The sequence below is a fragment of the Sapajus apella genome, unplaced genomic scaffold (genome assembly GCF_009761245.1).
Source record: "Sapajus apella isolate SASKATOON/1434 unplaced genomic scaffold, GSC_monkey_1.0 scaffold61, whole genome shotgun sequence".
In the NCBI taxonomy this organism is placed as follows: domain Eukaryota; kingdom Metazoa; phylum Chordata; class Mammalia; order Primates; family Cebidae; genus Sapajus; species Sapajus apella.
Genome location: NW_022437001.1, coordinates 2733316 through 2749133, shown reverse-complemented (window position 1 = coordinate 2749133; position 15818 = coordinate 2733316). Strand labels below are relative to the sequence as shown.

Genomic DNA, 15818 nt, shown 5'->3' with positions numbered 1-15818 from the left:
CAAATTTAACCTCCAATGGCAATTTATTGGGCTGTAGGACCCTAGGAAAATGAATACAAATATCTTAACACTACCCTTGGCTAGGCAATATATTTCAACTTTGAAACTGCTCTGCAATTGCACATTAATCCCCTCAGACTGAACAGAGGGTCTAGGAAGAAAGGATTGATCTCCTTTAATGATGAAACCCTGGCACTACAGTTTTATTTTTCATAACACAGTACTGCTAAGAACCCCACTGTTATTATGAAAATTTTCCTAGCAAAGGAGCTCCATCACATTACCGGTGCACCAATTCATCATAACGTGCCTTGCTCCTGCTCATCAACAAGTCTGAGTGATGAAAAGATCCAATATTATCCTGACAGTACTTCATGCGCATTCTCAATCACACATTATTACAGCATCCATATTAATTTTCAGTGACACGCGTCCTAGGCCTGTTCAAATTAGGCAAACCAACGAGGGGGAGTTGATGAAATACCAGCATAGCCACAGCTCATTGCATTCCAATTTGCATGCAAATGGTTTATCAGGAAAATTCCATTCCCAGCAACCAGCAAGTGAAAAACAACTGTAATCTACACTTCAGGGCCACCATACAGAGCTTAATGAATCGCAAAGAGAGAAGGAAGTGACAGACCTATGAGAGGATCGATTTCCACTGGCAGCTGGTATGGCTGGTCTTGTACAGCACCTTGATGAGCTGGAATTCACAAAAGATAAAGAAAAAAGGCATTATTTTTTATATACTAAACTACATAAAAATGCATAAGTCAAACCTTATGTAGAATCGTTTCCAATCTCTAAATCTTTCATGTAGTTTTGCGAATTTAAAGAACAAAAATCCAGGTGCTTTTATGGCTAGCTTATTAAACATTTATTTTAGATTAGTGCCGCTCTGAACATGTGCCATCAGCAGTGGCTCCAGTCCTAGGCCATAAGCTATAGCAGATGCTTGACTGGCAACCTCTGATGCTGCAACAAAACAAAATTAAGTGGTAAAGCGCACTGAAAACAAAATGTGACAACCATCTGCTGACTGTAGCAAATACTATTTTTTTTGTTACTTCTTAAAAAGGCAGTTTTGAACACAAAGGATCCACAAAAATGCCAATTTATGATGGAGAAAGGGAAAGCTCTAAGTCAGAGAACATTTAATGTTTCATCCATCACTTAAAATCAATCAATTGAAAGTCTGAATAAAAATAAAGAAAGCTATCCACAGATAAATGTTTCAGTTAAATGCATTTGGCTGAAATATTTTCTTAAAGATTGGATTGAGGGCTTAAAAATACATTTTATTAATATTTAATATTTCCATGGTTTCAATTTAAAAATACTCTGAGAAGCAAATGAATAACAAAAATCAATCTATCCTAAGAATAGTTTGTTCAATTCTCAAAATGGTTTTAAGGATTCAGGCATGCTTATTTTATAATTGAAGAGAGGTTTTGCAGGCTGTTTCACTGTGAAAGGGAAAAGGACTTTTGGTAAAGAGGAAGTATGTTAGGAATCAGGAACTACCTGATGCAACCTTGCACAAATCATAAACCATAAAACAGGGTTCAGAATAGATTATCTTTTCAGCTTCATAGTTCTGATAGTTAATTTCTGAGCCCTTTTCCAAACTATTTTCCCCAAATGACTCAACCCTACACTCTGCTCAGTATCTACTTTTTATAGACTCACAAGCATTCACATTATTGCTTGGTTGATATTAGAGCTCTGCTTAATATGCCATTGATAGCGGTGGGTTAGGGGAGGTCCCCAAATGCTAGTGGGACCTCAACCCTGGCTGGTGACCAGGCCCTTGAAACCATAGTGAGAAGAAACTCAAGGACAATTCAGGAAATAGTAAAAGTATGGAGATTTATTGCAAAGCAAAAAGTACACACTCAAAAGGGGAGTGCGGATGTACTCAAGAGAGAGTCGTGTACAAGGAGGGTTGGGGTTCCTATCTCTATGGGTTTCTCTAACGAAGGAGTGGAATGTTTATGAAGATTCCTGGGAAAAGGTGGTGATTTCTCAGAACTGTGGTGCCATCCATTTTTACACCAAATATGGGTGGTACTGGAACAGTCATGGCACTGGTGGGTGTATGATTTGTATGTTAATGAGCATATAATGAGGTTCTACGTCAAGCCTAGATCAAATTCAGCGTCATGTTGGGTCCGGACAGTCTCAGCCAGCTTGGCCTGCACCCTGGATTTTCAGGGTCATATCAGCTCCTAGCTTCTGCAGCTACTTCAGTAGTTTTCTTTTGCAAATCAAGAAATTGCTGCCTGGAATTTTCTATTCTCCTGTGATCACCCTGTAGTATTCCTGTCTTGCCATCAGGTTTTAGAAAATCTATCTGTCTCTGAGGGGTTGAAACTAACTATGGGGTACATTTCAATAAGTTCATTAGATTATTTTAAACTTACTCTGTCATAGTTTTTCCAGTTAGTAAATACCAACTTTTTAAAGGATGTTTAGAAGGTCATTAATACTTATGAAATACCTAAGTAAAATATTGGCACTAGAAATTAAAGTATGTATAAGAAAATAAAGTAGTTGAAAAAGAAACCAAAATGACTCCTTTTTTTAAAAAAAAAAAGAAAGAAAGAAAGGTATGTGTCTTTGCTGATTACTGGCTCTCCTGGTAAAGAAATCACAGGATGCTCACAAGGGAGGACCAGGAAAAATGTTCCACAGCCTCTGGTCTACCCAACAGTGCCACTTACTTCCAGCAATACCAGTGTCAATCAACACTAATACCTTGGGAATTTTTCTCTGCTTCTCTGAGAATCTGAGATCTTAGAAACATTAAAACCAAACTGGCAGTGAAAATAGGTTTAAGGTGGTTTGGTCATGCCTCAAATCCCACTTCTGCCACTGACTGCCTGTATGACCTTGGTCAAGTTATGTAATCTCTGTGTTTCAATTTCCTGATCTATAAAATAGGTTAGATGTGTTAGACTGAACTATATGAAAGTGCTAATACCTGACTGTTTTGACCTATTAAAAAATGCAGTTTTATATGGTCCAATCTAAGTACATAATCTGCATCCTCAGGTTGTTGAGGAGATTGAGTTAATACACATAAAATGATTAAAACAGTACTTAGAAACTAGAAAATGCTCTATAAACATTTGCTACTGTTATTTTCTATTTTCTGGAGGTTTCCAAGGTCTCTTGAAAGAGAAGGGAGGTTAAAGATGATTTATTATCTAAATCAGACACTACTCAAAGAACTGAGGGGAACTGGCTGTCTAATGAATAAGCTAGGGAAATCATAGATCCTCAGAAAAGAAACAGAACATAACATTAAAAATATATACATATTGTAATATGAACTTGATATTTACTGAAGAAAACTTTCAGGGAATTTTGATGTTTGTTTTAAATCAAGGCATAGTGACAGGTAAAGATAGCAAGAGATAGAATGAAAAGTTAGATTTATATAAACATATCTAAAATAGAGCATAGATTTAATATAATAAATGCCTAATATTCTTAGTTGTAGGTGCAGCTCAAATTGGAGATCACATTCTAGAAAGGTAACTGCCTGTGGTGTATTGGTGTATTCTCATGTTACCACTTTTTATATTTTTTTGATGAAGAGCTGCTGTGTCATACTGTAAAGGCAGTATGTATGGAAAGGGTGAAGACAAACATCTCTAATGACACAGTTACAGACATAACGATGGCTCATTGAGGAGAAATATAGGTAGAATCTGCAGAACCATGCAGTTTCCCCAGCTATCTTACAGAAAGGTTAGCCAGGCTTGGGAACAGTTAAATGCATCTTAAGTGGTACACCTGCAGTGGGACTCTACCCCTAAATCACTTTACATATTTATTTATACAAAAATTGGAAGTGGGGAAGAGAGTTTCTGATCACTAGGTACTAAGGGAAGCAAGCTTTTTAGTGAGGGACATGGATTTGCTGGAAAGGGGAAAGCCAGAAGCTTGGTCATCAATACTTAGGGTTATCAGTGCTAAAACCCGAAATCAGCTGGAGACCTAGGAGCCCTGTGGCTGAGCCAGCTCAGTTCCCTCTAAGCCAGCTCCTCCTAGGCTAAAGTAAAGATGGGGTCGGAGAACAGTCAGGGCTTTCCAGCAGTTGTAAGGTTTGCCCCTCCTCATGTGTGCTGTCACTCTGTTTAAACTGAAGAAGTTCTCAGGGCTGCACAAATAGCCACCCAGGATAAGTGTCATCAGTGGTGCCCCTGGAGTCACGCTTGCTGTTGCAATGCTTTAAGGGTATCTGCACACAGAGTACCTAAATCCTCTAGTATATTTGATAGAACATATCACCAGCATGTTTTTCTTCTCAAAAGAAAACATGGTTTAGAGAAATAAAAAAAAAATCATGCTTCTTAAATAAATTATAATATTTAGTCCCAAAATATAAGTGTGTTATTTGCATACATACTCACTTCTGTGAAGAGAAGTTCACTTACAGAAAAAGGAAAAAAAGGACATAATAACAGAGACACTATATACCTGCCTCCATTTTTACTGTCTCTACCTTTTCTGAAATCTATTTTGTAATCAAATATTGGCATTTATTTTCATTGTTTCATTTCCAATATAGGTAGGAAAATGGCTATGTTTAATCAATTCTAATACCAACTACAGATTCTTTGTGGGGGGTATACCATATTGAGCTTAGTCAATGTACCAAGTTTTGGTTTGAATGTACATTTTGTTCCCTTGCAGAAGCTGCTGAATTTGGCATGAGGTCTTTGTTCAAGAACTTGTATTTTTGCAACTGTTTCAGGTATTCTAATGAGCAGTGCTTTATGTACACTTTAGAGATTTAATGACAATTTCATGAACTACTAAAATTTATCTTTTAAATTTTCCTACCTAAAACAATGGCTTGGGAGAAAGGCCTACAATCTCCAGAACTTTAAAACATTTTCCTCCTCTTCCAAAAAATTCTAACTGGTAGCCAAAAAGAACAGTGCTAATCCAGGTCCCAACTTTCCTGCTCTAATGAGAAAGAATACAGCACAGAGGGGTGGTCATAAAATTTGAGTGAGAAAACCTGGGCTCAAACTCTGCCACTGACTGGGCATATTTCATGCAGAATGAGGCGAGCTCCCTGGGCTCATTGTCCTCACTGGCAAAAAATGGCTGGAACAGATAAACTTTCATGCCTCTTAAAATCTGCACTGTTTATGATTCTAATGGTTATTTCAGTTGAGCATAATTGTGTTGAACACTTAATAGAAGAATAGAAGGTACTTACAGATATGCAGTATTTTGGCTATGTAATCTAAGTGTTCTTTTTTTTTTTTTTTTTTCTATTATCCTTAACAAATACTACCAATATTATCAGGCCAAGCACAAAAAGGTACAGCTTCTGGCACATAGTAGACGATCAGAAGTCCTTATTGTGGCTGAACATAGTGGCTCACGCTTCTAACCCCAGCACTTTTAAGAGGCTGAGGCAGGAGGACTGCTTGAGGCGAGGAGTTCAAGACCAGCCTGGGCAACACAGTAAGCCCATCTCTATGAAAAGTTTAAAAATAAATAAATAAATAAATAAATAGCCAGGCATGGTGGTCCGCCTCTGTAGTCCTAACTAATCAGGAGGCTGAGGTGGGAGGATTGCTTGTGTCCAGGAGTTCAAAGCTACAGTGGGCTACGATTACAATACTTCACTCTAGCCTGGGTAACAGAGCAACACCCTGTCTCTAAAAACAAACAAACAAAATTAGAAAAAAACAAAAAAAAAAGACCAAGTGTATACTGAGTAAAATGAATGAGTAAAAAAGTAAAACATTTGATAAATAAATAAATATTACTGTTTATGGACATAATATAGAATATCATTATATTAAAACATTGTATTAGAAACAGTATTTATCTCCAAGGATAAAGATAAATCACCAGAAGCTAAAAAATATTAGGTTTTAACATTTGTACTATATGCCTCACATGGGCCTTTTTTAAGCCTTTCAAACTATTGAACAATTTGTTTCAGACTAATGCTTGAAAATTGAAAGCTTAAATGTTGAGATACGATATACTTAAGTGTGTATTATACGGTGTTCAGCAGTTACCATACCTTATAATGGTATTTCTTTACTTACCAGGAAGATTGTGCCATTTGTTCACGGCAAATAACCTGTTAGCAGTGACTGTGATTACAGCAGGAGTTGCCAAACCAGGCTGGGTGTTGGCTGCCACGTGAGTAACAGGGGAGTTGGAGGGAAACTTGAGGACCATGATAACATCCTGCTGGGCTTTGTCTGTGAACATCAATGGACTCTGCAGGAGGAGATACTGTTGAGTGGGCATGACAAGACCCAAATATACAAAAAGGAAAAGACAAAGGAAGACAAGAAAGAGAGAGGGTACAGGAAAAGAAGAGGAAGACCATGTTAACATGAGTTGTAAGTGGAAGCACAGTGAGCAGAAAGGCTTGTAGAAACAGCAGTCATGATTTGGCTGTTATTCATGTATGTCATTAGTCGGAATTTTGGGGGATTGAAGTAGAATACATTAACAGAAACACTTTAAAATTTATAAATTTTATGAGTTCCCTTTCCCTCCCCACTGCCATGAAAAACTAAAAGAATGATTTGATTGAGAATCTACATAGGCAAAGTGCTGGGGATTGCATTAAATCATCCTGGTTGCTATCATGTATCACATAATTATCTTTTAGCACAAAAAAAAGAGTAAGAACGGACAACAGGCATAAAAGCAAGCCAAGGTAATTTCCAAAGATCATAAAAAGTTGTGTTGAGTTAGCAGGAAGATTTTGACAACTATAAAGAGATAATGAAAACAAATACATTTATAAACAACAGTTAGACTATATGCATATATTATTACAGTAGAGAACTTATGAATGTAATATACAAACAATTATAAAGATGTTGGAAAGCAATGCATAATTAAATGTACTTGTAAAAACAATATATTTATATAGTGTACCAAATCATAAACACTGCCTATTATAATGCAAATGCCACTGCTTTCTGCTGTAGCTAGGAATAAAGAGAAATACCTAGGTGCTCCTCTTCCCTGTTGGTTAAAAAACAAACAAAACTAAAGCTCAAGACTGTTTTGATTTCTCCTTTGAAAAACAGAGAGTAATTGAGAATGTTAAATGAATCACTGTCTGTTCTAATAACCAGCAACAAAATAAATCTTGAAGACTACTAAGGATTTGGAACATTCTTACAACCCATATGTCATAATCCAAGACATATATAACACTGCTCTGATTTATTGACTTTATTTATACTTTGGGGTAGTATGCTATCATACAGTAATTGCACTGTACATTTTCAGCAATTCTCTCCTACCATATCTGTTTTCTAATAGCTGATTAGTATCATTCAGAATTGGAACACTTTGATGAAATGCTTCTGGCTGCTTTCCTTCTGCTATATTTCAAAACACCAGGTATATGTAAATGTGGAGGCACATATATTTAACACATATTTATTCAGAACTGGTAATAAAAAATTAAATACATCTGCATTTTTATTATCAGTCCTTTTAAAAAAGTTATTAAGAGTACTTAGAAAAACATATTGCACTAAGAATTCCTATTTGCACTCTTTGCATAAAGGTGTAAATAAAGGCAACTAATAAGCTACCCAGACACCCTTCTGAGCAAGTGGCTAAAAGCCAATCAATATTATGAGTTAATCCTCCCTGGATGCTCATTCAATTAAAGGTGTCAGTAATGCCTCATCTGATGTGGCCTCAATTAAATCCAACTATCTGATGGTGTGAAAACACAGGGGGATACAGCAACAGCAGCAAAACCAGACAAATAGGCAGCCTTCGTGTGCCTGCTAATTACTACACCTGGTGTATATTATGGCTCATGCACTTAACGCAGCACGAGGTGGCTTTAATTTCTGCTATATTCGTGTGTGTGTGTGTGTGTGTGTGTGTGTGTGTGTGTGTGTGTCTGTGTGTGTGTGTCTGTGTGTGTGTGTGTATGTGTGTGGTGGGGTGCACTGATGGGTAATGGGAAGCTCATCTGAATGTTACTAAAAACAGTTAATAAACGTGGCTTTTGATTTTTAAAACCCTAGTATCAATAAGTAGTTTTTATCATACAAAGAGCTTTTTTAGATAGTTTTTAAGAAATTCTGTGAAATTAGGTAAAAATGAAAAACAAGGAGCAACATGAAACAAAATATCCATAAGCTAATTTTAAAGAAGTCCCGGGAAAAGGAAATGAACATCATTTCCAAGTACCAAGTCTTATTTTTCAATTGTATAGTTTTTAAAGAATATTTACTAAGTCAATTTATAAACTCAGAGAAAATCAGAGTACAACATAGTCATAAAGTCTCACTGAAAGGAAGTACATACATATTTCAGAGCTTAACAGCTCATACTATAAATATAATTAGGCTCAAATTGAATAGTTCCAATGTTTATGCCCTTAAAAAACATGAAAAAAATCTCTAATGTGTAGGAAGAATTTCTTGTTTACATAATGACTCTGGCGGGCCAACTCTAAGCCACACGGCAAGGACAAGCCACTTTCCACAGCAAGCTGCAGACACCATATCCAGAGCTGTCCACTGCATTCGTACAATTATCTGTCCCTCTAGTCTGCTCCTGCACAACCCATCCTGATTAGAGCTCCTGATGCAGGCAAGTAGCAGGAAACTCTCTTGGGCATTCTATCATATCCTTGGCTAAAGGGTATGAATGAGAAGCACTAGAAATAAGAAAAGCCACCCTACCCTGCTGGGCTACTTTAAAGTGATGACAGCAGCTGCAGATGAGCAGAACTGGTAAAATAGGGATAAGAGAAACAAAGCCTCTTTTAATCCTGGGCACCTCTGTGAGCCAAGCCTGAGGTACAAGTAGGAAACTGCTAGCTAGATTTCATCAGTTTTCCCAGATTCAGTGTATGTTTGTTGACAATTCTGGTTTCTTTTTAAAATGCCTTTTTTCCCCCCATGCACACATGCGCAAAGTGAAAAACACAATTTGTGCAAGTCTGAAGAGGAGTTCGGGTATTCAATTTAGAGGATAAAGGTAATGGAAGAGACGGCCTCCCATCCTTATATGAGCATGAGCATTCTCAGCCGTCTCACCCTCAAGATAGCAAAGCTGCTCTGCTTCTATGAGTCAATAAGCCTCTGCCATGGAGGAAGGCTGGGCAGTGACCCCGGCAGAAAATCAATGGAGCAGGGGAGGTGCTTCCATTTGCCAGCACCAATGCAGCCTGAGTCTCAATGGCAAGCTATTACTAAAGCTAATTCCAAACGCAAACATAAATCATTCTTACTATTTTATGGCACTATCTTCCATTGTTCTTTCTAAATGTTTGCTCTTTGTGTAGTCTTCTACCCACTAAAGTCACTCTTTATGTTCATCTAAATCTGATTTTACTGATTTAAAAACATGTAAGAGAAAGAGTGATGCAAACGATTTTTAAAATGTGTATTGTTTATGATGGCCAATTCATATTGCTAGAGATAGAAGGAGAAAAAAAATCCTAAAAGAAGAAAGAAAATGACAAAGAGCACAGAGGGGAAAAAAGACACAGAGAGGAAGGTGATGGGTGAAGAGAAAGGAAAAAAAGAAGGAAAAAAGAGCCAGAGGTAGCAGGGCCTCCTCTCTATTTCTTATTCTCTTCACTGCTACTCTTTCCTTCCCAGTATTTATCAAAATTCTGCCATCTCTACGCAACAAAATGGAATTTGACTTTATATAATTATTCATTATATTTACAGGAACAGACTTTATAGTCTATATTCTTAATTTAAAACAGCAATGAGAAACTTCTTTTTATGAGGCACAATTAAAAAATAATATCTATAGTCTATTCCTCAAGAATTATGTTAATCATGCAATTCCATTTGTTACTGTTCTAATTTTTTTTCTCATTCAAGAATTTTCCCCTGAAATTTTGGCAACTATAGAGGTAGAATGGCCACATTATTTTGTAGCTCAACTCTATTTCCCTACCCATGATTCTGGGCTGACTTTTGACTTGCTTTGACCAATCAAATGTGACATAAATGATGTATAAGTTCAAAAGCAAACCTCAAGAAGTCTGGCCACTTCTGTCTTCATTCTTGTGGAATTACTCCCACTATGGGAGTGGCCTGGTCTAGCTTCTTTGAGGATAAAAGACCATGTGGAAAGAGAAGCCCGGCTACATCAGCACACCCCATTGCAGTGTGTGAATGACACAAGGTGAAAAGAGCAGGAAAGATTTTCATCTAACCCCTCAGAATCATGAGAAATAAAATACTGTTTTCAGTCACTAAGTTTCGGGTGGTTTGTTATACCAAACCATCATTCTCTCCCCACTGTGGTCCCTGACCTTCAGTAACAATATCTTATGTATTAGAATTTGTTTTAAAATTTCCAAAGTGAAAAATATATTGGAATGTAAAGAATAAACACAATAGCAAAACTAATCTAGAAACTCAGAGGATCAAACCAGAAAATTCATCAACCCTATGTCTGGAGTCTTTTATCCTACAGTGAGGATTCATGACAATTATGGACCTTTTAATTCTGTAACACAAGACACAAACTGATGACATACAAGAGTACTGAAGCAACATTTACCTTCTCAAAGACTCCAGGAGACAATGCAATAACATCTGCTGTTTGTTAGCAGGTTAACAAATATTGCATAAGAAGAACATGCCCACATGTGGTGGAGAAACTCAAGCACAATGAAAGACTGTTATGAATATCAAGCATGATCTGAAGGAGGGGCAAGAAATAAGGAGAGTAAAAATAGCACTTACCACTTGCATGGCAGAACCTCTGGGAGGATGGGGCTCTATGAGTAGCTGAGAAGGCGTCTGTCCAAAGCTTCGGATTTGAGCTTCAACAGCCTGAAAAAGGCAGGGGCAAGTCTGAGGGTTAAGAGGTGCTAATTACAGGCAATAGAGCCCCAACTGTCACCTGAAAATATCACTCCATACTCTGGCTTGCTTCATGTTGAAAATCAACCTGTGTTTTCACAGTGGGGCTAAGCACCTGGCAAGGGCATTGAGGGTGAGGTCATTGTTTAGAACTGTGGAAGCTGTTCTTATAAAACTGTACAAAACTTTCTCATCTTGCTTAGTGATATGAAACAGAAACCAGCTATTACAATCAGAAATTGTCCTTTTTGGCTTCATCTCTGTTTTCCTGCATTTAGTTTTCCTGCTTGCATCATCCCCGATGATGAAAAGCTAATCTTTTACAGGTATAGAGAAAACCTATTGCTTCTTTGATTCTAGGTCCCATTTCATCCTGGGGAGTAAAAAGGAGGAAAAAAGAAACATAGCACCTGTGAAAGTGGCTTGATGCTATATTAATTTTGCCATAGGAAGAGCATTATTGTTGACAGTCTCTTTGAAGTTAGGTAACTAAATAACAAAGTAAAATCCATATGTTGCATCTAAGCATGAGATGGTTAAACCAGGGACTAAACATAAGGAACATGTGTATGTGTGCTCTTTTTGAAAGATGTGTGCTTTTGCAAGGCACTCTCCTACTGTGGCTCTTGGTGCACACACAGCACACAGATGCCCATTTCCCAGTCACAGCCACCATCATGGGAAACTACTAAATGCCAGGTGCTATCACAATCCGTAAGCATTTTGTTTACTTGCTTGTATCTATTTCTTCCCAGTCAAATACAAGAGCCATGAAAGCAGGACCTTATGTATCTTCTTCACTGTTAGATCCCTAAATTGGCTGAATGAATAAATGCTACATGACTAGAGAAGGAAGCAAAGATTTATAAAGACTACTTCAACACTCTCACAACATTCAGTACTTAACTCGCAGGCTAAATCCCTCAAATCAATAAGAATAAAAATTGGAGCCAAAAGGAAGTGAGGTAGGGACCAGGATCATTTTCAGAACATCATCTCAAATATTTTTTGATAGAGTGAAATTAATTTGTGATTAAACATCAAGGACAATCTTGAGAAAAAAAATCACAAAGTGGCAACCTGAAGGCTAAAGGTAGTCACAAAGGAGGAGGCAGCAGCACTACTATTTTATAATTTATGAGCTTATGGACTGAGTTTATGAATGAGAGCTTTAAGTCTTTTTGAAGAACAGCTGGTAAGGATGAGCATGGTGGCTCACACCTGTAATCCCAAACCAAGAAAAGAGGATCGCTTGAGGCCAAGAGTTCAAGAACAGCCTACACAGTAAGACCCTGTCTCTACAAAAAAGAAAGAAAATTGGGCCAGGAGTGGTGGCTGATGCCTGTAAATCCCAGCAATTTGGGAGGCCGAGGCGGGTGGATCACTTGAGGTCAGGAGTTCGAAACCAGCCTGTCCAACATGGCGAAACCCCATCTCTACTGAAAATACAAAATTAGCCAGGCATGGTGGTGCATGCCTGTAATCCCAGCTACACGGGAGGCTGAGGCAGGAGAATCACTTGAACCCAGGAGGCAGAGGTTGTAGTGAGCCAAGATCGTGCCACTGCACTCCAGCCTGGGCAACAAGAACAAAACTCCATCACAAAAAAAAAAAAAAAAAGAAAAAAAAGAAAAAGAAAAGGCTCGGTGTGCCTGTAGTTCCAGATACTTAGGAGGCTGAAGTAGGAGAACAGCTTGAGGCCAGGAGTTTGAAACTGCAGTGAGCTATCACTGCACCACTGAGCTCTAGTCTGGGCAGGAGTGTAGCCTGAACAAGAGTGCACAGACCTGCCTCCTAGACAGTTGTCTTCTGTGGCTCCTGCCCAGCCACCCACATGCCTCCCTGATTAAAAGGGGAGGGGAGGTGGCAAAGAACTTATTGCTTCAGCACTTGGCCTACCATGTCAGATGGCTCAGAATGCAAATCCTGACTCTGACGCTTATCTGTTGTTTGACTTTGGGCAATTAGCTTATCTCTGTTTCCCATCTATAAAACAGAGATAATAACAATACCTAGTTCATAGAATTGTTTGGAAAATGAAATAAGATAATGTATATAAAGTGCTTAGCACAGTACCTAGCACATACAAAGCATGAAATAAAATGGTATACTGTATCATTATTTGGTGTGGGAGTTGGTGTGTTCTTTACTTAACACAGCCAAAATAAGGAAGAAATACTTTGGGAGTTTATGTAGGAAGAGAATGAGAAATATATATTTAAGAAAACTGAAATCTGGCTTAGGATTTGAAAATATACCACAGGGCTAAGAGCCTAGAGACAAAGAGATTTCTTTGGAGGTTCTGAGAGCAGTCCAAAACATGAGGAATTATATACCCAGATCCTTATGGAAGCTATGGTAATAGTAAGAAAGAGATGACTAGGTGAACCAGCTAAGGAAAAATCAACAGATCTTAAGGACTGATGACTTTGAGCAATGAAGATAATACAAAACTAATTCCTTTTCTTAAAAAAAAACCCAAAAAACAAAAAACTTGCATGTTTCAGAAAACAATAAAGCAATGAGAAGAAATAGGAGTATGGGAGTTTCTGTTAAGGAAAACCACTTTGGCAGGAGAAAGACAGTAAATTTTATGTCAGACACATGGAATCCAATGTGATAGTGACAACCATTTACCTAGGTCAATATGTCCAATGTGTGAAAGAAAGCCTAAGAATGGCTCTGAGGTAAGAGAAGAGAGGTATTGATTTTGGTGTCATTCATACAAAAGAGAAATTTAAGTTAATATTTTTTTATCTTTCTCTCTTGCTGTATATGTATGTTTTTAAGCAGCAGAGACGACCTTCGTTTTGAAATGAAATATTACATGAAGCCTCAATACATGGAGATAGGGTTATTCAACTTTACAGGGTGAAATCATCCCTAACGAGCCTCCTCAGCAGCCTCTGAGACAATTCTGAGCATTCTTTAGGGCTCTGGAGCACAGTTTGAAACTGTACTTGTTAAGCCCTAGGATGAAAACACATGAAACCCAGACACAAAAGCACCTAAAGCTGAACCTCAAGAAGTATTTAAATTTAGGGCATAAATAAGAAAGTAATGAAGACAGAAAGAGGGCAGTCGGAGGGTAGAGGGGAGGATGAGCAACATAGGGTGCTATGGAAGCCATAGGATGAGTTTTGAAGGGAGAATAGGCAATAACGCGAGAGAAGCTGGGAATGATGACATTATAGCATATAAATCTTTATTACAGGTATAAATTTAATCTAACATGTCTTAATATTACATAAAGTGTTTTGCACTTAACAATGTTTTGAGATGAAAGGTTATGGATGAGACAACTTTTGAAAATACCAATCTCCTCTTTTTAACACTTTAGTCTGAAAATTTTAATACAATTGGCACATTACTGAAAACTCTGAGGAAATGGCTTTTTCAAGTCACATAATGTAGTGGTATTATTCTATCTCAATGACAGAATAAAAGCTATATTATCTCACACAGGTTAAATAATAATCAATTTTCTTTCCAAGTCTTGAAAGCATCTAAAAAGGCTGTGAAATCTCAGACACAAATGCTTTACTTCTTGATTAACCTTTGAGTTCTTGATATTAAAAATGCAACAGAAAGGACTTTTTCAAGTGTGAAAATTATTGAGTAAGACTGTAAGGTAATGACTATGATCTCAAAACTTTATAGTCACACTTTATATCATCAACGGATAATTCTAGATTCTCCTCCTTGTTTTTAAAATTCATTTGCCGCTTTTCATTCATCTTAATCTCTGAAGCAATTTACAGAGATTCTCCCTTCTGTGGCTTCAATGGCTTCATGCTTAGACTGGCTCTGTAGTCTACTCCTTGACTCTCTCTTTTGCTGACTTGTCATCCATAAATGAATTTATCGCTGTAATTCTCTTTCAGTACTATGATTTTCTCAACTTAAGTTTGCTTTCTTGGAAATTTTTTCTACTGGGCTTCAAACTCTACCTCTATCTGAAAGGTTTCCAACCCTATGACCAGAGGTTGTCCACTCCCATGAAGTTTGCCCTGGCCATCTTGCGTATGTCTTCGCAGATCTAAAATCTTAAAATACTATTTTTTATTTTAGCATTCCTCAGTCAAGGATTAGATACATCTTCTGATTTTTTTTAACCTCAGGATATCGTCAACATTTAAAAAATTTTATCTGTTTTACATATAAAGTCACTAAGTCCAATCACTTCAAAGTTTATCACACTCATCACTCCTTTCTGTATCCAGGCCCCTTATAATTTCAAGTATCAAGTACTGTAATAGTCTCTTTGCTGGTTTTCCCCCTCTATTCAGTTTCTGCCTTCAGTATTCCTGCAGAACTGAGTTTTCCCAAACTCACCTTTATGCAAAATTTCTCTGATCAAACGTCTTCAAGTGATTCCAGTACTTAAAAGATAAAAACTAATGCCAGGCATTGCAGGTTTCCCACCTCTCTAACTTTTATTCTCTCATTCTATTACCTTCTACCAGTGTTCCTTTTCAGTCAAGCTGGTTTTCTTCCACAAATATAAGCCATCTCTGCCTTACATTTTCTACCATGCCACTGCCCCTCCTAGAATGGTTACTCTTATCTTCAGTTTTCTAAGTTCTACCCATCTCTAGAAAACCTTGCTTGAGTTCTACCAAGTTTCCCTCATCTTGTTAAATAGTTAAACCTATTCATGCTGCTCATTACAGTATACACTTGATTCAGAATTCCCTGTAATGTTATTTATGTCTGTCATTACAACAATAATAGAAGGCAGCAGTTCCCAAACTTTTTGGCACCAGGGACTGTTTTCATGGAAGACAATTTTTCCATTGGCCTGGTTGGGGGAGTGAATATGATTTTGGGATAAAACTGTTTTACCTGAGATGACCAAGCATTAGATTCTCATAAGGAGTGTGCAACCTAGATCCCTCGCATACGCAGTTCACAGTAGGGTTTGTGCTCCTATGAGAATCTAATGCT

At 37.5% G+C, this 15818-nt stretch overlaps 1 protein-coding gene across 5 annotated transcripts in view; it reads right to left on the bottom strand.

Annotated features, from left to right (window-relative positions):
- The window catches only part of LRBA (LPS responsive beige-like anchor protein), a 726864-nt gene that overhangs the window by 49571 nt on the left and 661475 nt on the right, over positions 1–15818 (bottom strand). For 4 of the 5 annotated variants that reach the window (XM_032246531.1, XM_032246532.1, XM_032246534.1 and 1 more), the window contains 3 exons: positions 10752–10841; positions 6090–6282; positions 644–706 (listed from right to left, as the gene is read on the bottom strand). In XM_032246531.1, the coding sequence (XP_032102422.1) occupies positions 644–706; positions 6090–6282; positions 10752–10841 (346 nt within the window). The remainder of the gene's footprint in view (positions 1–643; positions 707–6089; positions 6283–10751; positions 10842–15818) is intronic. The other variant, XM_032246533.1, reaches the window with a different exon arrangement.